The sequence below is a fragment of the Salmo salar genome, chromosome ssa10 (genome assembly GCF_905237065.1).
Source record: "Salmo salar chromosome ssa10, Ssal_v3.1, whole genome shotgun sequence".
NCBI lineage: Eukaryota > Metazoa > Chordata > Actinopteri > Salmoniformes > Salmonidae > Salmo > Salmo salar.
In genome coordinates, this window is record NC_059451.1 from 110,557,011 (window position 1) to 110,582,118 (window position 25,108).

The 25,108-nt window shown below is 43.0% G+C and overlaps 1 protein-coding gene across 1 annotated transcript in view; it reads left to right on the plus strand.

Moving 5' to 3' along the window:
- The window catches only part of LOC106561580 (mitochondrial inner membrane protease subunit 2), a 259,205-nt gene that overhangs the window by 195,037 nt on the left and 39,060 nt on the right, over positions 1-25,108 (plus strand). The window contains 1 exon segment of the mRNA XM_045688754.1: positions 4,158-4,213. Within this exon segment, the coding sequence (XP_045544710.1) occupies positions 4,158-4,213 (56 nt within the window).

Below are 25,108 nucleotides of genomic sequence, written 5' to 3' on the forward strand. Positions count from 1 at the left end.
ATTCCATGCTGTCACAGTTGCCAGCCCTTTCAAGCTTAACATCCTTATCATTTATCGCCCTCCAGGTTCCCTTGGAGAGTTCATCAATGAGCTTGACGCCTTGATAAGTTCCTTTCCTGAAGATGGCTCACCTCTCACAGTTCTGGGTGACTTTAACCTGTTAGGGCTAGGGGGCAGCATTGACACGGCTGGATAAAAAACATACCCGATTTAATCTGGTTACCACTCCTACTCAGTAACTAGAATATGCATATACTTATTACATATGGATAGAAAACACCCTAAATTTTCTAAAACTGTTTGAATGGTGTCTGTGAGTATAACAGAACTCAAATGACAGGTCAAAACCTGAGAGATTCCTTTACAGGAAGTGGCCTGTCTGACCATTTGTTGAACTTGTTTTCCATCTCTATCATTTACTAAGGATCTCTGCTCTAACGTGACACTTCCCACGTCTTCCATAGGCTCTCAGAGCCCGGGAAAAAACAGAATGTCGTCATTCCAGCCCCAGGCTGAAACACATTATCGCCTTTCTCAAGTGGCCCATCAAGAGACACTAGCTTATGCGCGTGACCCCGACCGCCCCCCCCTTTGGGATTTTTTCCTCTGTTTGCCGAAAAGGAGATTCCCTGTCGGAATATTATCGCTTTTCTACGAGAAAAATGACGTAAAAATTGATTTTAAACAGCGGTTGACATGCTTCGGCGTACGGTAATGGAATACTTTGAATTTTATTGTCAGGAATTGCGCCAAGCGCGCGACACTTCTTTACTATTTCGGATAGTGTCTGGAACGCACGAACAAAACGCCGCTATTCGGATATAACGATGGATTATTTTGGACCAAACCAACATTTGTTATTGAAGTAGCTGTCCTGGGAGTGCATTCTGACGAAGACAACAAAAGGTAATGACATTTTTATAATAGTAAATATGATTATGGTGAGTGCTAAACTTGCCGGGTGTCTAAATAGCGAGCCCGTGATGCCTGGGCTATGTACTTAGAATATTGCAAAATGTGCTTTCACCAAAAAGCTATTTTAAAATCGGACATATCGAGTGCATAGAGGAGGTCTGTATCTATAATTCTTAAAATAATTGTTATGCTTTTTGTGAACGTTTATCGTGAGTAATTTAGTAAAATGTTAGCGAATTCCCCGGAAGTTTGCGGGGGTATGCTAGTTCTGAACGTCACATGCTAATGTAAAAAGCTGGTTTTTGATATAAATATGAACTTGATTGAACAAAACATGCATGTATTGTATAACATAATGTCCTAGGGTTGTCATCTGATGAAGATCATCAAAGGTGAGTGCTGCATTTAGCTGTCTTATGGGTTTTGGTGACATTATATGCTGGCTTGAAAAATGGGTGTCTGATTATTTCTGGCTTGGTACTCTGCTGACATAATCTAATGTTTTGCTTTCGTTGTAAAGCCTTTTTGAAATCGGACAGTGTGGTTAGATTAACGAGAGTCTTATCTTTAAATGGCTGTAAAATAGTCATATGTTTGAGAAATTGAAGTAATAGGATTTTTAAGGTTTTGAAAATCGCGCCACAGGCTGGCAGTGGCTGTTACGTAGGTGGGACGAATTCGTCCCGCCGGTCCCATAGAGGTTAACCTCCCCACGTCTACCTTTGACTCATTCCTCTCTGCCTCCTTCTTTCCACTCCTCTCCTCTTTTGACCTCACCCTCTCACCTTCCCCCCCTACTCACAAGGCAGGCAATACGCTTGACCTCATCTTTACTAGATGCTGTTCTTCCACTAATCTCATTGCAACTCCCCTCCAAATCTCCGACCACTACCTTGTATCCTTTTCCCTCTTGCTCTCATCCAACACTTCTCACTCTTCCCCTACTCGGATGGTATTGCGCCGTCCCAACCTTCGCTCTCTCTCTCCCGCTACTCTCTCCTCTTCCATCCTATCATCTCTTCCCTCTGCTCAAACCTTCTCCAACCTATCTCCTGATTCTGCCTCCTCAACTCTCCTCTCCTCCCTTTCTGCATCCTTTGATTTTCTCTGTCCCCTATCCTCCAGGCCGGCTCGGTCCTCCCCTCCTGCTCCGTGGCTCGACGACTCACTACGAGCTCACAGAACAGGGCTCCGGGCAGCCGAGCGGAAATGGAGGAAAACTCGCCTCCCTGCGGACCTGGCATCCTTTCACTCCCTCCTCTCTACATTCTCCTCTTCTGTCTCTGCTGCTAAAGCCACTTTCTACCACTCTAAATTCCAAGCATCTGCCTCTAACCCTAGGAAGCTCTTTGCTACCTTCTCCTCCCTCCTGAATTCTCCTCCCCCCCTCCTCCCTCTCTGCGGATGACTTCGTCAACCATTTTGAAAAGAAGGTTGACGATATCCAATCCTCGTTTGCTAAGTCAAACGACACCGCTGGTCCTGCTCACACTGCCCTAACCTGTGCTTTGACCTCTTTCTCCCCTCTCTCTCCAGATGAAATCTCGCGTCTTGTGACGGCTGGCCGCCCAACAACCTGCCCACTTGACCCTATCCCCTCCTCTCTTCTCCAGACCATTTCCGGAGACCTTCTCCCCTACCTCACCTCGCTCATCAACTCATCCTTGACCGCTGGCTACGTCCCTTCGGTCTTCAAGAGAGCGAGAGTTGCACCACTTCTGAAAAAACCTACACTCGATCCCTCCGATGTCAACAACTACAGACCAGTATCCCTTCTTTCTTTTCTCTCCAAAACTCTTGAACGTGCCGTCCTTGGCCAGCTCTCCTGCTATCTCTCTCAGAATGACCTTCTTGATCCTAATCAGTCAGGTTTCAAGACTGGGCATTCAACTGAGACTGCTCTTCTCTGTGTCACGGAGGCTCTCCGCACTGCTAAAGCTAACTCTCTCTCCTCTGCTCTCATCCTTCTAGACCTATCTGCTGCCTTTGATACTGTGAACCATCAGATCCTCCTCTCCACCCTCTCTGAGTTGGGCATCTCCGGCGCGGCCCACATTTGGATTGCGTCCTACCTGACAGGTCGCTCCTACCAGGTGGCGTGGCGAGAATCTGTCTCCGCACCATGCGCTCTCACCACTGGTGTCCCCCAGGGCTCTGTTCTAGGCCCTCTCCTATTCTCGCTATACACCAAGTCACTTGGCTCTGTCATATCCTCACATGGTCTCTCCTATCATTGCTATGCAGACGACACACAATTAATCTTCTCCTTTCCCCCTTCTGATAACCAGGCGGCGAATCACATCTCTGCATGTCTGTCAGACATATCAGTGTGGATGACGGATCACCACCTCAAGCTGAACCTCGACAAGACGGAGCTGCTCTTCCTCCCGGGGAAGGACTGCCCGTTCCATGATCTGGCCATCACGGTTGACAACTCCCTTGTGTCCTCCTCCCAGAGTGCTAAGAACCTTGGCGTGATCCTGGACAACACCCTGTCGTTCTCCACTAACATCAAGGCGGTGACCCGATCCTGTAGGTTCATGCTCTACAACATTCGCAGAGTACGACCCTGCCTCACACAGGAAGCGGCGCAGGTCCTAATCCAGGCACTTGTCATCTCCCGTCTGGATTACTGCAACTCGCTGTTGGCTGGGCTCCCTGCCTGTGCCATTAAACCCCTACAACTCATCCAGAACGCCGCAGCCCGTCTGGTGTTCAACCTTCCCAAGTTCTCTCACGTCACCCCGCTCCACCGCTCTCTCCACTGGCTTCCAGTTGAAGCTCGCATCCGCTACAAGACCATGGTGATTGCCTACGGAGCTGTGAAGGGAACGGCACCTCCATACCTTCAGGCTCTGATCAGGCCCTACACCCAAACAAGGGCACTGCGTTCATCCACCTCTGGCCTGCTGGCCCCCCTACCTCTGAGGAAGCACAGTTCCCGCTCAGCCCAGTCAAAACTGTTCGCTGCTCTGGCACCCCAATGGTGGAACAAGCTCCCTCACGACGCCAGGACAGCGGAGTCAATCACCACCTTCCGTAGACACCTGGAACCCCACCTCTTTAAGGAATACCTAGGATAGGATAAAGTAATCCTTCTAACCCCCCCCTTAAAAGATTTAGATGCACTATTGTAAAGTGGTTGTTCCACTGGATATCATAAGGTGAATGCACCAATTTGTAAGTCGCTCTGGATAAGAGCGTCTGCTAAATGACTTAAATGTAAATGTAAATATCCCAAGAACCCCCAGCAGAAGATCATCAAGAGGGTCATAGCCTGGGAGGGAGACTTCATTACGTACGTACAGAACAAGCTCTTTCCCCATAGCTTTATCAAATCAAACTTAAAACACAAAGGATGTCTAAAATAAAAAACTGATTAAAGGCTTATGTGAAGACTTCCTATGTGAAAACTTTCATACATGAAGGGCACTTGTCGGCATTTGCTGTATGATTGATGAGAATCTCCATATTGCAAATGGACGGTCCCTTACTAGATGTCCGCGAATGTTTCTAAAATTCGCCGAATGCGGCGGGCCGTGTACCTGGGCAAGATCTTCCGGGAAGTCATCGAACGAAGTCTCTCGGACATTTGGTTTCCGTTTTATAAAATGTTCCAATTTTGGTCATTTTTCCGCTGTCCCGGTAAATTCCACCAGATGGTGAATTAAATCTTATTGCAAATGTACAAAATATCAACAATCACGACATAGCCATTTCTCCTAAACGGAAAAGACTTCGAAGACGAAACTTGGTGAGCATAGGTTTGGACAAATGGGCTGTTAGCCCAGAAACAAGATGGCGTCGAGGCCTCAACGCTTTTTGAGTTAAGTTCTTACATCTAGGCGTTCCGCCAGCGGAACCCCTAGCCAACAGCCAATGGGGTCGCATGGCGCGAAATACAAAAACCTAAAAAAATCTATAATTTCTATTTTTCAAACACACGACTAATTTACACCATTTGAAAGACAAGACTCTCGTTAATCTAACCACATTGTCCGATTTCAAAAAGGCTTTACAGCGAAAGCAAAACATTAGATTATGTCAGGAGAGTACCCATCCAAAAATAATCACACAGTCATTTTCAAAGCAAGCATATATGTCACAAAAACCCAAACCACAGCTAAATGCAGCACTAACCTTCGATGATCTTCATCAGATGACACTCCTAGGACATTATGTTATACAATACATGCATGTTTTGTTCAATCAAGTTCATATTTATATCAAAAAACAGCTTTTTACATTAGCATGTGATGTTCAGAACTAGCATACCCACCGAAAACTTCCGGTGAATTTACTAAATTACTCATCATAAACGTTGACAAAATACATAACAATTATTTTAAGAATTATAGATACAGAACTCCTTTATGCAATCGCTATGTCAGATTTTAAAATAGCTTTTCGGCGAAAGCACATTTTGCAATATTCTGAGTATATAGCTCGGCCATCAAGGCTAGCTATTCAGACACCCGCCAACATCGGGGCTCACAAAAATCAGAATTACTATTAGAAAAAATGGATTACCTTTGCTGTTCTTCGTCAGAATCCACTCCCAGGACTTCTACTTCAACAACAAATGTTGTTTTGATTCCAAATAATCCATATTTATGTCCAAATACCCCCATTTTGTTCGTGCGTTCAGGTCACTATCCAAAGGGTAACGCAGGAGCGCATATCGACAGAAATAAATTCAAAATGTTCCATTACCGTACTTCGAAGCATGTCAAACGCTGTTTAAAATCAATTTTTATGCTATTTTTCTCGTAAAATAGCAATAAGATTCCAACCGGGCGACGTTGTTTTCGTTCAAAGGCTGAAAGAAAAACATGGCCTTCCCTGTGGCTCAGTTGGTAGAGCATGGTGTTTGCAACGCCAGTATGGTGTGTGCAATGCCAGGGTTGTGGGTTCGATTCCCACGGGGGGCCAGTACCAAAAAAAAATGTATGAAATGTATGCAATCACTACTGTAAGTTGCTCTGGATAAGAGCGTCTGCTAAATGACGTAAATGTAATAGCCACTTCTTGGGGCTGTGCATCTCCTGTTTCTGAGCCACCAGCCTGACCACTCACAAACAGTGCTCCTGTACCTAGCCCAGAGACAGCAGAGATCTCATTCCATTTTCTGGTGCCTATTGGAGCCTTAGAAATTGTCACGTTACAGCAGAGATCCTGTATTTTCGACAGAGATGCCACAGAAGCACAAGAAATGGTCAGAGAGGGCACTTCCTGTATGGAATCTTCTCAGGTTTTGGCCTGCCATATGAGTTCTGTTATACTCACAGACACCATTCAAACAGTTTTATAAACTTTAGAGTGTTTTCTATCCAAATCTACCAATTATATGCATATTCTCGTTTCTGGAAAAGAGTAGTAACCAGTTTAAATCGGGTACATTTTTTATCCGGCCGTGAAAATACTGCCCCCTACCCTAGAGAGGTTAAATAAAAACAGTCCCACTTCTCTCTCATCATACATTACTTATAGACCTTCTAGGTTGATTCAGGGCTTAACATAGTGATATATATCATTTTGGCAGTATAAATGCCATTTGGACATGGTTCACTGACTTTTGGGTTCGGGACCTGACTTCCTATGATCATATATGGCAAATGGACATAACATCCTGATTTGGCACCTTCAATACTTATATATTGCATTTGGACATTTCTTATTAATTTGGCAATGTTTTACTGACTTTTGACTTCGACTTTTGACTTCCTTTGATAGCATATTGCAAATGGACAAAACATATGCCTTATGGACAACTCAATAAAATATGACAAGGGTATGTTTATACAGTTCTTATACATGTATAATTGACCCAAAAAATGTAAAGAATTTCGAAAAACTGTCCAGAAAGCACTTTTTTAGATGGTGATACATTTTGGAAAGAAATTTCAAATTTCAAAATTTGACACTTGGGTCTTGACTTTATGTCTATATGAGTTGTGTCTCAGGACAGGTCCATGTTGTCTAAGGTGGTAGTAGTGGCTAAATGAGTTGTGACTGAGGACAGATTCATGTTGTCTTAGGTGGAAGTAGTGGCTATATGAGTTGGGTCTAAGAACAGGTCCATGTTGTCAAGGTGACAGGGGAGTCACACTCAGTGATGGCCACACTGAAAAGGTACACACACACAAACACACACACACACACCCACAGACACGCACACACACACACACACACACACACACACACACACACACACACACACACACACACACACACACACACACACACACACACACACACACACACACACACACAGCAGGGGGAATCGGCCACCAAGGACTATTACCTCTTTTGTTGATCAGAGGGTGGATCGTCTATATTCCGTCACAGCTGCTTTGCTAGGGTGAATTCAAATACAAGGCTCAGTCTTGGTTGTTACTGAGACGTCCTCCAAAGATGGAAGAATTATGGAAATACGGACCTCCCGGTTTATGAAGAAATTTACCAGCGCCTTAGTTACAGTACAATGGAAATACAGTATGTGACCTAGTGAGTTAATTTTGCAAAGTTGCAAAGACATTCATTACATTCATTCCCCTGAAACACTGAGTGTAGTCTAGCCAGACTTTCTAATCTCGGCAGTAGCCGAAGCAACGGTTGATAGTCAGTGGAGCTCTAATTGAAATGACATTGGGAGAATTAGACAGAGGCGGGTGCCACTACTCATAAGACATTGTCGCCATGTAATTCACTCTGGCAACAATTTGTGATGGGCGCCGCTGAACAAATTACAGGTCACTTGTATTGCCTGGGAGGAGATAGAGGAATAATTAACATGGGGGTTTGATGACTGACGGGGGGCGGTGGGGTGGTCGCTGTCTGTGTGTTGCCTTTGGGGCCAGCCATGCTATAAATCACAGCTATGGTTTTAATCTCGCCATGCACAGAGAGACTGTCTTCTCTGCCTGACAGAGGATGAGGCCTCTCAGACAATTACAGCCCTCAGTGTGTGTGTGTGTGTGTGTGTGTGTGTGTGTGTGTGTGTGTGTGTGTGTGTGTGTGTGTGTGTGTGTGTGTGTGTGTGTGTGTGTGTGTGTGTGTGTGTGTGTGTCTGAGTTTAGCTCCTCCTCAGAGATATATAGGGCCGTTTCGGAGATTCATCTCCAAACAAGGATGGCTTACGGGACATAAATCATGTGTTACAATCTAATCACGGCTTTAAATACCCCAGAAAGCCCAAGTGTTACGGCGCTATATTGTCAGGGAAATTGTTGCTATGCTGTAAAGCTGATGACTGGAATACATACTGTACATTGAGAGGAAATGTATATTAATTTAAAGTGTATGAGGAATACAGATGTAGAATCTTAATTTGAGTCAGTTTACTACAGCAGGAAAATAATTTTTTGCAGCGACAGGAAATTATGAACATTTTTGTAGGCCTTGATACATTTTTCGTAAGGGAAAATCAAGTCAGAAATTTCTAAGAGGAAATTACACATTTCAGCAGTTCTCCTGTAACAGGGTGTTCAAATCAAGATCCTACATCTGTAGCTATCTGTAGCTATACTACAGCAGGAAAATAATTTTGCAGCAACAGGAAATTATGAACATTTTTGTAGGCCTTGATACATTTTTCGTAAGGGAAAATCAAGTCAGAAATTTCTAAGAGGAAATTACACATTTCAGCAGTTCTCCTGTAACAGGGTGTTCAAATCAAGATCCTACATCTGTAGCTATCTGGAGGTAGGATCTTGTTCAAATCAAGATCCTACATCTGTAGCTATCTGGAGGTAGATACTGGTGTTCAAAGAAGGAACAGAACAACCCAGTCTGGGGTGCCAGGCAGGCTGTGAGACACATGGCTGGTGAACAAGATTATGGCTCTGTTCCCATGTCCATGCTAGCATACCACTTAGGATGCATGCCCAACACATTCTCAGTGCTATTCCTTCTAGTGTGGATATTGGAACCAGGCCTAAGTTTGACTTAACCTGTCTAATTCACCTCAAGCTGTTACACATCGTCATCATCGCCATCATCATCATTGTCATCATTATCGTGTTTTCTATGTCCATTATCATGTGTATCTGTGCCCTGTATGCCTACCCCATCCAACCGCCACTGTACCAGGCAGCTACTGTTTAAACCCACAACACTGATAGGAGAGCTAGGGAGCATAAATATTTAAGACAACTCAACGATGAGACTGTCTGAAAATCTCCCCCAAACTCCTGAACTCCTGAATCTCCCAACCCCTTGTAACTGCTAGACACTGCCGGGAAGCGAGTCGCATGCTAATAGCATTAATACAGGAGTCTGTATATTCACTTTGAACTGAAATTGTGACTACGTCCCAAATGGCACCCTATTCCCTATTTAGTGCACTACTTTTGACCAGGACCCATAGAGCTCTGGTCAAAAGTAGTGCACTATGTAAGGAATACGGTGCCATTTGGGATGAATCCTGTTTTTGTCTTCCCACAAAACTCTGACTGTTCTTTTTCCTGAACATATCAGGGGTAGCTGAACACTTTATAATAACGTTCATTAATAAACCATTTGATAAACTATTTCTAAGTATGTAGTGTATGCCCCAATGAATATGAATTTATCAGGCTAATACATGTATATGAACACTGCTTATAAAGGAAGATGGTTTAATAAAGTGTAACTGCAGACTAGTCTACAGATAAGATATGCCCTACTTTTAAAGTATTCTAAAGCATACAGTATGACCACTAGATTTTGAAGGAACCAGTAGTATGTTCTTGTATTGGTTGTGTTCAGATACTGTATGTAGACCTAACCCCTGACATTTAAATTCACTGAACCTCAGTTTGCTGGAGAACAGACATTAAGTTTAGTTTTCCCAGCAGCCAAATCAATATTTCCGTCCCAAGGTCTAAAGCAGTGGTGTCTAACATAATATAAATATATATAAAACAAACCAAAAATTTGGTATACATTTTTTTATGTATTTGTATTTTCTTTCATTTTTGGGGGGAGAGGCAAACTATACTTTCAAATGACTAAAACCAAATCGAAACTGTAGAAATTATAATGGACCTACATTCATACAGTTTCTTGACTCTGTCCAGCTCTCTAATAATCACCAAAATGAAACCTAGACAGTCAGGGAGCATATGAATTGCAAAAAATGATCGAATATTGAGGAATATTTTGTGCAAATTCTGACTGCATGGAAATATAACACTTTTCAGTTCAGTCCTTTGGACCTCGTTGTAGACTGAATGCGGCTACCTGGCCAAAATTAGTTTGACATCCCTGGTCTAAAGAGTAGTCAGATAGGCTCCTGTAACATTGACCTAGAAAAGGAAAAGGAGAAGAATGGTCATTTAAAAAGTAATTTCTCCCATAATTTACAATGTTCCTGTGATGAACCATACACCAGTCACAGTTAAGTACCCAGGTGATTGATGGTGTGTGTACCAACCTGTCCTCACTCCTCACAAAGGTGATGAGAGGCAAAATAGTTGAAGCTAAACTAGTCTGTAGGGGAACTGATCAGAGGTTATGTCCCAAATGGCACCCTATTCCCTTTAAAAAAGATACACTACCATTCAAAAGTTTGGGTTCACTTAGAAATGTCCTTGTTTTTTAAAGAAAATACGTTTTTTTGTCCATTAAAATAACATCAAATTGATCAGAAATACAGTGTAGACATTGTTAATGTTGTAAATGACTATTGTAGCTGGAAACGGCAGATTTTTTTATGGAATATCTACATAGGCGTACAGAGGACCATTATCAGCAACCATCACTCCTGTGTTCATATGGCACATTTTGTTAGCTAATCCAAGTTTATCATTTTAAAAGACTAATTGATCATTAGAAAACCCTTTCACAATTATGTTAGCACAGCTGAAAACTGTTGTCTGATTAAAAAAGCAATAAAACTGGCCTTCTTTAGACTAGTTGAGTATCTGGAGCGTCAGCATTTGTGGGTTCGATTACAGGCTCAAAATGGCCAGAAACAAAGACTTTCCTCTGAAACTCGTCAGTCTATTCTTGTTTTGAGAAATGAAGGCTATTCCATGCGAGAAATTGCCAGGAAACTGAAGATCTCGTACAACACTGTGTACTATCCCTTCACAGAACAGCGCAAATTGTCTCTAACCAGAATAGAAAGAGTAGTGGGAGGCCCCAGTGCACAACTGAGCAAGAGGACAAGTACATTAGAGGGTCTAGTTTGAGAAACAGATGCCTCACAAATCCTCAACTGACAGCTACATTAAATAGTACCCACAAAACACCAGTCTCAATGTCAACAGTGAAGAGGCGACTCCAGGATGCTGGCCTTCTAGGCGGTGTTGCAAAGAAAAAGCCGTATCTTAGACTGGCCAATAAAAAGAAAAGATTAAGATGGGCAAAATAACACAGACACTGGACAGAGGAAGATTGGAAAAAGGTGTTATGGACAGACGAATCTAAGTTTGAGGTGTTCGGATCACAAAGAAGAACATTTGTGAGACGCAGAATTTTTTTTAAAGATGCTGGAGGAGTGCTTGACACGATCTGTCAAGCATCGTGGGGGCAATGTGATGGTCTGGGGGTGCTTTGGTGGGGGTAAGGTGGGAGATTTGTACAGGTTAAAAGGGATCTTGAAGAAGGAAGGCTATCACTCCATTTTGCAACGCCATGCCATACCTTGTGGACGGCACTTAATTGGATCCAATTTCCTCCAACAACAGGACAATGACCCAAAGCAAATCTCCAAACTATGCAAGAACTATTTAGGGAAGAAGCAGTCAGCTGGTATTCTGTCTATAATGGAGTGGCCAGTACAGTCACCGGATCTCAACCTTATTGAGCTGTTGTGAGAGCAGCTTGACTGTATGGTACGTAAGAAGTGCCCATCAAGCCAATCCAACTTGTGGGAGGTGCTTCAGGAAGCATGGGGTGAAATCTCTTCAGATTACCCCAACAAATTTACAACTAGAATGCCATAGGTCTGCAAGGCTGTAATTGCTGCAAATGGAGGATTCTTTGATAAAAGCAAAGTTTGAAGGACATAATTATTATTTCAGTTAAAATCATTATTTATAACCTTGTCAACGTCTTGACTATATTTCCTACTCATTTTGCAACTCATTTCATGTATGTTTTTATGGAAAACAAATACATTTCTAAGTGACCCCAAACTTTTGAACGGTAGTGTATATATCTAATATAGTGTTCTACTTTTGACAAGGGCCGATAGGCTCTATAGAGGGAGTAGTGTTCAATTTGGAAGAACAATCAGACACTAGACCTAAGGGAGTGAGCTATCCTGTCCATATCCTGTCCACTGGTTGAAGCTTATTCATAAAACCCTCTTAGGCCTCACTCCCCCTTATCTGAGATGCCTACTGCAGCCCTCATCCTCTACATACAACACCCGTTCTGCCAGTCACATTCTGTTAAAGGTCCCCAAAGCACACACATCCATGAGTCACTCGTCTTTTCAGTTCAGCTGCAAAAAAACACTCTAACTGGATCGTTTAATCTCCATCTCTTCATTCAAAGACTCAATCATGGACACTCTTACTGACAGTTGTGCCTGTTTCGCATGATCTATTGTTGTCTCTACCTTCTTGCCCTTTGTGCTGTTGTCTGTGCCCAATCATTTTTGTACCATGTTTTGTGCTGCCACCATGTTGTGCTGCTGCCATGTTGTGTTTTCATGTGTTGCTGCCATGCTATGTTGTTGTCTTAGGTCTCTCTTTATGTAGTGTTGCGGTGTCTTTCTTGTCGAGATACAGTGCCTTGCGAAAGTATTCGGCCCCCTTGAACTTTTCAACCTTTTGCCACATTTCAGGCTTCAAACATAAAGATATAAAACTGTAATTTTTTGTGAAGGATCAACAACAAGTGGGACACAATCATGAAGTGGAACGAAATTTATTAGATATTTCAAACTTTTTTAACAAATAAAAAACTGAAAGATTGGCCATGCAAAATTATTCAGCCCCTTTACTTTCAGTGCAGCAAACTCTCTCCAGAAGTTCAGTGAGGATCTCTGAATGATCCAATGTTGACCTAAATGACTAATGATGATAAATAGAATCCACCTGTGTGTAATCAAGTCTCCGTATAAATGCACCTGCTCTGTGATAGTCTCAGAGGTCCGTTTAAAGCGCAGAGAGCATCATGAAGAACAAGGAACACACCAGGCAGGTCCGAGATACTGTTGTGGAGAAGTTTAAAGCCGGATTTGGATACAAAAAGATTTCCCAAGCTTTAAACATCCCAAGGAGCACTATGCAAGCGATAATATTGAAATGGAAGGAGTATCAGACCACTGCAAATCTACGAAGACCCGGCCGTCCCTCTAAACTTTCAGCTCATACAAGGAGAAGACTGATCAGAGATGCAGCCAAGAGGCCCATGATCACTCTGGATGAACTGCAGAGATCTACAGCTGAGGTGGGAGACTCTGTCCATAGGACAACAATCAGTCGTGTACTGCACAAATCTGGCCTTTATGGAAGAGTGGCAAGAAGAAAGCCATTTCTTAACCTCTATGGGCTAGGTGGGACGCAAGCGTCCCACCCGTGGTGCACTCCATCAACAGCAGGTGCATTTCAAGAGCGGCAAATTTGAATCCAAATAAATGTCAAAATTCAAATTTTTCAAACATACAACTATCTTACACCCTTTGAAAGATAAACATCTCCTTAATCTAACCACGTTTTACGATTTCAAAAAGGTTTTACGGCGAAAGCATAAATTTAGAGTATGTTAGGACAGTACATTTACAAGAGTTGTGTGTAATGTTGTGCCATTTCAAAGACAGGCGTCACCAAAACCATAAAATCAGCTAAAATTATGCACTAACCTTTTACAATCTCCAACAGATGACACTCCTAGGACATTGTGTTAGACAATGCATGCATTTTTAGTTCTATCAAGTTCATATTTATATCCAAAAACAGCGTTTTACTGTGGCGTTGATGTTCAGGAAATCGTTTCCCTCCAATAACCGGCATTCAAGTCAGCACCACAAATTAAATAATTAAAATTAGAAAACATTGGTAAAATATTATATTGTCATTTAAAGAATTATAGATTTACATCTCTTGAACGCAATCAACTTGCCAGATTTAAAAATAACCTTACTGGGAAATCACACTTTGCAATAATCTGAGCACTGCGCCCAGAAAAATACGCGTTGCGATACAGACTAGCCGCCATGTTGGGGAGATCTAAAATCGAAAATACTATGTAAATAATCCATTACCTTTGATTCTCTTCATCAGATGTCACTTCCAGGTATCACAGGTCCATAACGAATGTAGTTTTGTTCAAAAAAGCTCATCATTTATGTCCAAAAATCTCCGTCTTGTTAGCACATGATCTAAGCCCGCCGGACTTCACTTCATGAACGAGGGGAAAAAATATATTTACGTTCGTTCAAACATGTCAAACGTTGTATAGCATAAATCATTAGGGCCTTTTTAACCAGAACATGAATAATATTCAAGGTGGACGAATGCATTCTCTTTTATAACGTATTGGAACGAGGGTACCCAACATGAACTCGCGCGCCAGGTGTCTAATGGGCCATCATCGTTCCATGGCTCTTGTTCGGTCAGATCTCCCTCCAGAAGACTCAAAACACTTTGTAAAGGCTGGTGACATCTAGTGGAAGCAATAGGAAGTGCCAAAATATTCCTCAGCCCCTGTGTTTTTCAATGGCATAGGTTTAAAGGTAATACAACACATCAGGTATCCACTTCCTGTCAGAATCTGTCTCAGGGTTTTGCCTGCCAAATGAGTTCTGTTATACTCAGACACCATTCAAACAGTTTTAGAAACTTTAGGGTGTTTTCTATCCATATATAATAAGTATATGCATATTCTAGTTACTGGGTAGGATTAGTAACCAGATTAAATCGGGTACATTTTTTTATCCAGCCGTGCAAATACTGCCCCCTAGCCCTAACAGGTTAAAGATATCCATAAAAAGTGTTGTTTAAAGTTTGCCACTAGCCACCTGGGAGACACACCAAACATGTGGAAGAAGGTGCTCTGGTCAGATGAAACCAAAATCGAACTTTTTGGCAACAATGCAAAATGTTATGTTTGGCGTAAAAGCAACACAGCTCATCACCCTGAACACACCATCCCCACTGTCAAACATGGTGGTGGCAGCATCATGGTTTGGGCCTGCTTTTCTTCAGCAGGGGCAGGGAAGATGGTTAAAATTGATGGGAAGATGGATGGAGCCAAATACAGGACCATTCTGGAAGAAAACCTGATGGAGTCTGCAAAAGACCTGAGACTGGGACAGAGATTTGTCTTCCAACAAGACAATGATCCAAAACATAAAGCAAAATCTACAATTGAATGGTTCACAAATAAACATATCCAGGTGTTAGAATGGCCAAGTCAAAGTCCAGACTTGAATCCAATCGAGAATCTGTGGAAAGAACTGAAAACTGCTGTTCACAAACGCTCTCCATCCAACCTCACTGAGCTCGAGCTGTTTTGCAAGGAGGAATGGGCAAAAATTTCAGTCTCTCGATGTGCAAAACTGAGAGACATACCCCAAGCAACTTACAGCTGTAATCGCAGCAAAAGGTGGCGCTACAAAGTATTAACTTAAGGGGGCTGAATAATTTTGCACGGCCAATTTTTCAGTTTTTTATTTGTTAAAAAAGTTTGAAATATCCAATAAATTTCGTTCCACTTCATGATTGTGTCCCACTTGTTGATTCTTCACAATAAATTACAGTTTTATATCTTTATGTTTGAAGCCTGAAATGTGGCAAAAGGTCGAACAGTTCAAGGGGGCCGAATAATTTCGCAAGGCACTGTATGTGTTTTGTCCTATATATATTTTTTTTTCTTCCCTGCAGTAGGCAATTTCCCTTCTGGCAGGCCGTCATTGTAAATAAGAATTTGTTCTTAACTGACATGCCTAGTTAAATAAAGGTTAACCTCTCTAGGGTAGGGGGCAGTATTTTCATGGCTGGATGAAAAACGTACCCAAATTAAACGGCCTACTACTCGGGCCCAGGAACTAGGATATGCATATTATTAGTGGATTTGGATAGAAAACACTCTGAAGTTTCTAAAACTGTTTGAATGATGTCTGTGAGTATAACAGAACTCATATGGCAGGCAAAAACCTGAGAAAAATCTAACCAGGAAGTGAGAATTCTGGTGCTTGTAGTCCTTTCAAGTCATTGCCTTTCGAACACACAGTGACTTAGGGTTCATTTTGCACTTCCTGAGGCTTCCACTAGATGTCAACAGTCTTTGAAAGTTGTTTGAGGCGTCTATGATGAACAGAGAGCAAACGTTGGAAGTTGTTGACTCAGGAAGGTACTGGCGTTCATTGGCGCACATTCACGTGAAAGTTAGCTGTGTTCCAAAACGTTTTTCAAGACAATGGAATCGTCCGGTTGGAATATTATTAAAGTTCTAAGTGATAAAGGCCCTAAAGATTGATGCTATACAACGTTTGACATGTTTGAACGAACGTAAATATAACTTTTTTTACTTTTCGTCGTGACATTTTCCGCGCGCTTCCTACACTTGGAGTAGCTAACTGAACGCGCTAACAACAAGGAGCTATTTGGACATAAATTATGGAGTTTATCGAACAAAACAACATTTATTGTGGACCTGGGATTCTTGGAAGTGCCTTCTGATGAAGATCATCAAAGGTAAGTGAATATTTCTAATGCTATTTATGATTTTAGATGACTCCAAAATGGCGGGTATCTGTATTGCCTAGTGTATTTTTCTGAGCGCAGTACTCAGATTATTGCAAAGTATGCTTTCCTCGTGAAGCTTTTTTTAAATCTGTCAGTGTTTGCATAAAGGAGATGTTCATCTATAATTCTTTGAATAACAGTTTAATATTTTATCAACGTTGATGGTGAGTATTTTTGGAAATTGTTGTGCTGATTCACCGGCAGTATTGGAGGCAAAATATTTTCTGAACATTACGCGCCAATGTAAAATGGTTTTATGGATATAAACATGAACTTGATCGAACAAAATATGCATGTATTGTGTAACATGATGTCCTAGGAGTGTCATCTGATGAAGATCGTCAAAGGTTAGTGCATAATTTTAGCTGGTTGTCTGGTTTTTGTAATGCCTGTCCTAGCTAGGAAAATGGCTGTGTGCTTTTTCTTGTGTTGGAACTGTCCTAACATAATCTAACTTTATGCTTTCGCCATAAAGCCTTTTTGAAATTGAACAATGTGGTTACATTAAGGAGACGTGTACCTTTAAAATGGTGTAAAATAGTCGTAGGTTTGAGAACTTTGAATTATGACATTTTCTGGTTTTGAATGTGGCGCTCTGATTTTTCACTGGCTGTTGAATAGTGTGACCTGTGGGTGGCACCTGCCCAAGAGAGGTTAAATAAAAATAAAAATCTCATTAGTCATTACACGAAGCATGTTTGTCTTCATTCAGTTTGTCGTTGTCATCTGATTAGATTGTTATCTAAAGGGATCTTATGAGAGGAAGACTGGCAGATGGATGATTTAGTAGAAAGGCACTTCCGGTTTGGAGCGAGCAGTCGCACTACGCTTCGCTCCACAGGTAATATTACACTTCACTACATTACAACGGCTTGATTTGTTTGATCTGAGCAATTCTTCTTAGCTAGCTACATAGCCGTCTTTGTATCAAAGATAATTGTGTTGTTTAGAGTAATTAGAGTAAATATCGAGGCTAGCTATCTTCGTCCTCCTAACGTAGTCAACACTGCTAGCTGCTAGCTAGCTAGTCATCACTGCTAGCTAGCCAACTTCTACCGACTAGCAGCACTGCAGAAACTATTACATTACAACGTAACGACTTGATTAGTGTGGTGTTAGTGTTAGTTAGCCAGCTACTTAGATGTCTTTGCTGTCTCTGTATCTAAGATAATTGTGTAGTTTGAGTAATTATCGAGGTGAGCTAGCCAGCCGCGACGCGGCGCCAGACTTAGTCAACACACCTAGTCATCATTAACCCACTGCTAGCTAGCCAACCGTTACCGACTAGCAGCGCTGTAGATACTAATACTTTACAACGGAACGATTTGACTAGTGCAGTGTTAGCTAGCTAGCTACTTAGTTGTCTTTGTCATAGCTTGATAATTGTGTAGTTTAGTAATTACCGAGGTTAGCTAGCCAGCCATCGAGGTCAGCTAGCCAGCTATTTCCGTCCCCCGCGACGCGATTTTTCCTAACCCAGCCAACTATTACCGACGAGCAGCATTGTAGAAACTAAATACATTACAAGGAACGTCTTGATTAGTGTTATGTTAGCTAGCTAGCTACAAAGTTGCTTTGTATCATGACAAGGGGTAGTACTGAAACTATCGAGGTTACCTAGCCAGCTACACGTTCAAAGTCAACAACGCAGCCACTGCTAGCTAGCCTACTCCACCAGCCAGCAGTACTGTATCATTTTCGTCATTTTAGTCAATAAGATTTTTGCAACGTAAGCTTAACTTTCTGAACATTCGAGACGTGTAGTCCACTTGTCATTCCAATCTCCTTTGCATTAGCGTAGCCTCTTCTGTAGCTTGTCTACTATGTGTCTGTCTATCCCTGTTCTCTCCCCTCTGCACAGGCCATACAAAAGCTCCACACCGCGTGGCCGCTGCCACTCTAACCTGGTGGTCCCAGCGCGCACGACCCACGTGGAGTTCCAGGTCTCCGGCAGCCTCTGGAACTGCCGGTCTGCGTCCAACAAGGCTGAGTTCATCTCAGCCTATGCTACCCTCCAGTCCCTAGACTTCCTGGCGCTGACGGAAACATGGATTACCACAGAGAACACTGCTACTCCTACTGCTCTCTCCTCGTCTGCCTACGTGTTCTCGCATACCCCTAGAGCATCGAGCCAGCGGGGTGGTGGCACTGGAATCCTCATCTCTCCCAAGTGGACATTCTCTCTTTCTCCCCTGACCCATCTGTCTATCTCCTCATTTGAATTCCATGCTGTCACAGTTACCAGCCCATTCAAGCTTAACATCCTTATCATTTATCGCCCTCCAGGTTCCCTTGGAGAGTTCATCAATGAGCTTGACGCCTTGATAAGTTCCTTTCCTGAGGATGGCTCACCTCTCACAGTTCTGGGTGACTTTAACCTCCCCACGCCTACCTTTGACTCCTTCCTCTCTGCCTCCTTCTTTCCACTCCTCTCCTCTTTTGACCTCACCCTCTCACCTTCCCCCCTACTCACAAGGCAGGCAATACGCTTGACCTCAAATTTACTAGATGCTGTTCTTCCACTAATCTCATTGCAACTCCCCTCCAAGTCTCCGACCACTACCTTGTATCCTTTTCCCTCTCGCTCTCATCAACACTTCTCACTCTGCCCCTACTCGGATGGTATTGCGCCGTCCCAACCTTCGCTCTCTCTCTCCCGCTACTCTCTCCTCTTCCATCCTATCATCTCTTCCTCTCCTCCCTCTCTGCATCCTTTGATTTCCTCTGTCCCCTATCCTCCAGGCCGGCTCGGTCCCCCCCTCCTGCTCCGTGGCTCGACGACTCACTGCGAGCTCACAGAACAGGGCTCCGGGCAGCCGAGCGGAAATGGAGGAAAACTCGCCTCCCTGCGGACCTGGCATCCTTTCACTCCCTCCTCTCTACATTTTCCTCTTCTGTCTCTGCTGCTAAAGCCACTTTCTACCACTCTAAACTCCAAGCATCTGCCTCTAACCCTAGGAAGCTCTTCGCTACCTTCTCCTCCCTCCTGAATCCTCCTCCCCCTCCCCCCCTCCTCCCTCTCTGCAGATGACTTCGTCAACCATTTTGAAAAGAAGGTTGACGACATCCGATCCTCGTTTGCTAAGTCAAACGACACCGCTGGTCCTGCTCACACTGCCCTACCCTGTGCTTTGACCTCTTTCTCCCCTCTCTCTCCAGATGAAATCTCGCGTCTTGTGACGGCCGGCCGCCCAACAACCTGCCCACTTGACCCTATCCCCTCCTCTCTTCTCCAGACCATTTCCGGAGACCTTCTCCCCTACCTCACCTCGCTCATCAACTCATCCTTGACCGCTGGCTACGTCCCTTCCGTCTTCAAGAGAGCGAGAGTTGCACCCCTTCTGAAAAAACCTACACTCGATCCCTCCGATGTCAACAACTACAGACCAGTATCCCTTCTTTCTTTTCTCTCAAACTCTTGAACGTGCCGTCCTTGGCCAGCTCTCTTGCTATCTCTCTCAGAATGACCTTCTTGATCCTAATCAGTCAGGTTTCAAGACTGGGCATTCAACTGAGACTGCTCTTCTCTGTGTCACGGAGGCTCTCCGCACTGCTAAAGCTAACTCTCTCTCCTCTGCTCTCATCCTTCTAGACCTATCTGCTGCCTTTGATACTGTGAACCATCAGATCCTCCTCTCCACCCTCTCCGACCTGGGCATCTCCGGCGCGGCCCACGCTTGGATTGCGTCCTACCTGACAGGTCGCTCCTATCAGGTGGCGTGGCGAGAATCTGTCTCCGCACCACGTGCTCTCACCACTGGTGTCCCCCAGGGCTCTGTTCTAGGCCCTCTCCTATTCTCGCTATACACCAAGTCACTTGGCTCTGTCATATCCTCACATGGTCTCTCATATCATTGCTATGCAGATGACACACAATTAATCTTCTCCTTTCCCCCTTCTGACAACCAGGTGGCGAATCGCATCTCTGCATGTCTGGCAGACATATCAGTGTGGATGACGGATCACCACCTCAAGCTGAACCTCGGCAAGACGGAGCTGCTCTTCCTCCCGGGGAAGGACTGCCCGTTCCATGATCTCGCCATCACGGTTGACAACTCCCTTGTGTCCTCCTCCCAGAGTGCTAAGAGCCTCGGCGTGACCCTGGACAACACCCTGTCGTTCTCCACTAACATCAAGGCGGTGACCCGATCCTGTAGGTTCATGCTCTACAACATTCGCAGAGTACGACCCTGCCTCACACAGGAAGCGGCGCAGGTCCTAATCCAGGCACTTGTCATCTCCCGTCTGGATTACTGCAACTCGTTGTTGGCTGGGCTCCCTGCTTGTGCCATTAAACCCCTACAACTCATCCAGAACGCCGCAGCCCGTCTGGTGTTCAACCTTCCCAAGTTCTCTCACATCACCCCGCTCCTCCGCTCTCTCCACTGGCTTCCAGTCGAAGCTCGCATCCGCTACAAGACCATGGTGCTTGCCTATGGAGCTGTGAGGGGAACGGCACCTCCGTACCTTCAGGCTCTGATCAGGCCCTACACCCAAACAAGGGCACTGCGTTCATCCACCTCTGGCCTGCTCGCCTCCCTACCTCTGAGGAAGCACAGTTCCCGCTCAGCCCAGTCAAAACTGTTCGCTGCTCTGGCACCCCAATGGTGGAACAAGCTCCCTCACGACGCCAGGACAGCGGAGTCAATCACCACCTTCCGGAGACACCTGAAACCTCACCTCTTTAAGGAATACCTGGGATAGGATAAAGTAATCCTTCTAACCCCCCCTTAAAAGATTTAGATGCACTATTGTAAAGTGGTTGTTCCACTGGATATTATAAGGTGAATGCACCAATTTGTAAGTCGCTCTGGATAAGAGCGTCTGCTAAATGACTTAAATGTAATGTAAATGTAAATGTGATGAACCATAATGAAACTAAATGAAAATTTCCTAAATGCAGATGAAGATAGACTAACTTTATTCTCGACTGGAAAATATTTGTCTAATTTTTATTGTGGTTTTCAATTGAGCCTGTAGCTCAATAAATGTTAATGACTGCCTTTTTTATAGCTAGGTTCTGAAGTAAATTTGGGTTGTATAAATCCTCTCTTGGGTAGGGGGCAGTATTTTGACGGCCGAATGAAAAGTGTGCCCGTAGTAAACTGCCTGCTACTCAGGCCCAGAAGGTAGGATATGCATATTATTAGTAGATTTGGATAGAAAACACTCTGAAGTATCTAAAACTGTTTGAATGATGTCTGTGAGTATAACAGAATTTATATGGCAGGCAAAAACCTGAGAAAGAATCCAACCAGGAAGTGTGGAAATCTGAGGTTTGTAGTTTTTCAAGTGATTTCCTATCTAATACACAGTGTCTGTGGGGTCATTTTGCACTTCCTAAGGCTTCCACTAGATGTCAACAGTCTTTAGAACGTTGTTTCATGCTTCTACTGTGAATGGGAGAGAATAAGAGCATATGGAGTCAGATGACTGAGAAAATGACATGAGTTCAATCGCGCGCACTCACGTGAGAGTTAGGTGTGTTCCTTTTCATTTCTGAAGACAAAGGAATCGTCCGGTTGGAATATTATGGAAGATTTATGATAAAAACATCCTAAAGATTCATTCTATACATCGTTTGACATGCTTCTACGAACTGTAATGTAACTTTTTTGAGTTGTCTGAATTTACTGCGCGAGCACAGTGCATTTGGATTACTCAACTGAACGCGCGAACAAAACAGAGGTATTTGGACATAAAGATGAACTTTATCGAACAAAACAAACATTTATTCTGGAACTGGGATTCCTGCGAGTGCATTCCGATGAAAATCATCAAAGGTAAGTGAATATTTATAATGTTATTTGTGACTTCTGTTGACTCCAAAATGGCGGGTATCTGTATGGCCTGTTTTGTTGTCTGAGCGCTGTACTCAGATTATTGAAAAGTTTGCTTTCGCCGTAAAGCTTTTTTGAAATCTGACACAGCGATTGCATTAACCTGTTAGGGCTAGGGGGCAGCATTGACACGGCTGGATAAAAAACATACCCGATTTAATCTGGTTACCACTCCTACTCAGTAACTAGAATATGCATATACTTATTACATATGGATCGAAAACACCCTAAATTTTCTAAAACTGTTTGAATGGTGTCTGTGAGTATAACAGAACTCAAATGGCAGGTCAAAACCTGAGAGATTCCTTTACAGGAAGTGGCCTGTCTGACCATTTCTGGAACTTCTTTGCCATCTCTATCATTTACTAAGGATCTCTGCTCTAACGTGACACTTCCCACGTCTTCCATAGGCTCTCAGAGCCCGGGAAAAAAGAGAATGTCGTCATTCCAGCCCCAGGCTGAAACACATTATCGCCTTTCTCAAGTGGCCCATCAAGAGACACTAGCTTATGCGCGTGACCCCGACCGCCCCCGCCTTTGGGATTTTTTCCTCTGTTTGCCGAAAAGGAGATTCCCTGTCGGAATATTATCGCTTTTCTACGAGAAAAATGACGTAAAAATTGATTTTAAACAGCGGTTGACATGCTTCGACGTACGGCAATGGAATACTTTGAATTTTATTGTCAGGAATTGCGCCAAGCGCGACACTTCTTTACTATTTCGGATAGTGTCTGGAACGCATCGAACAAAACGCCGCTATTCGGATATAACGATGGATTATTTTGGACCAAACCAACATTTGTTATTGAAGTAGACGTCCTGGGTGTGCATTCTGACGAAGACAACAAAAGGTAATGACATTTTTATAATAGTAAATATGATTATGGTGAGTGCTAAACTTGCCGGGTGTCTAAATAGCGAGCCCGTGATGCCTGGGCTATGTACTTAGAATATTGCAAAATGTGCTTTCACCAAAAAGCTATTTTAAAATCGGACATATCGAGTGCATAGAGGAGGTCTGTATCTATAATTCTTAAAATAATTGTTATGCTTTTTGTGAACGTTTATCGTGAGTAATTTAGTAAAATGTTAGCGAATTCCACGTAAGTTTGCGGGGGTATGCTAGTTCTGAACGTCACATGCTAATGTAAAAAGCTGGTTTTTGATATAAATATGAACTTGATTGAACAAAACATGCATGTATTGTATAACATAATGTCCTAGGGTTGTCATCTGATGAAGATCATCAAAGGTGAGTGCTGCATTTAGCTGTCTTCTGGGTTTTGGTGACATTATATGCTGGCTTGAAAAATGGGTGTCTGATTATTTCTGGCTTGGTACTCTGCTGACATAATCTAATGTTTTGCTTTCGTTGTAAAGCCTTTTTGAAATCGGACAGTGTGGTTAGATTAACGAGAGTCTTATCTTTAAATGGCTGTAAAATAGTCATATGTTTGAGAAATTGAAGTAATAGGATTTTGAAGATTTTGAAAATCGCGCCACAGGCTGGCAGTGGCTGTTACGTAGGTGAGACGAATTCGTCCCGCCGGTCCCATAGAGGTTAAGGAGAAGTGTATCTATAATTCTTTGAATAACAGTTGTATATTTTATCAACGTTTATGATGAGTATTTCTGTAAATTGATGTGCTCATTCACCGGAAGTTTTGGGAGGCAAAACATTTCTGAACATTACACGGCAATGTAAAATGGGGTTTTTGGATATGAATATGAACTTTATCAAGCAAAACATACATGTATTGTGTAACATGAAGTCCTATGAGTGCCATCTGATGAAGATCATCAAAGGTTAGTGATTAACCTCTCTAGGCTAGGTTTGAATGGTGTCTGTGAGTATAACAGAACTCAAATGGCAGGCCAAAACCTGAGAAGATTCTGTACAGGAAGTACCATGTCTGACCATTTCTTGGCCTTCTTTGTCATCTCTATCCAAAACAAAGGATCTCTGCTGTAACGTGACACTTCCTAAGGCTCCCATAGGCTCTCAGAAGGCACCAGAACGTTGAATGATGACTTTGCAGCCCATGGCTGAAAAACAGTAGCGCATTTGGATAGTGGTCGATCTGAGAACAATGAGACGGGCGCGCGTGTGCACGTGAAGAGTCCATTTTAGATTATCAGTCTTTGAACGAAAACAACGACTCCCGGTCGGAATATTATCGCTATTTTACGAGAAAAATCGTATAAAAATTGATTTTAAACAGCGTTTGACATACTTCGAAGTCCGATTTCAAAAAGGCTTTACAGCGAAAGCAAAACATTAGATTGTTAGGAGAGGACATAGACACAAATAATCACACAGCCATTTTCCAAGCAAGCATATATGTCACATAAACCCAAACCACAGCTAAATGCAGCACTAACCTTTGATTATCTTCATCAGATGACACTCCTAGGACATTATGTTATACAATACATGCATGTTTTGTTCAATCAAGTTCATATTTATATCAAAAACCAGCTTTTTACATTAGCATGTGATGTTCAGAACTAGCATACCCACCGAAAACTTCTGGTGAATTTATTAAATTACTCATGATAAACGTTCACAAAATACATAACAATTATTTTAAGAATTATAGATACAGAACTCCTTTATACAATCGCGGTGCCAGATTTTAAAATAGCTTTTCGGCGAAAGCACATTAT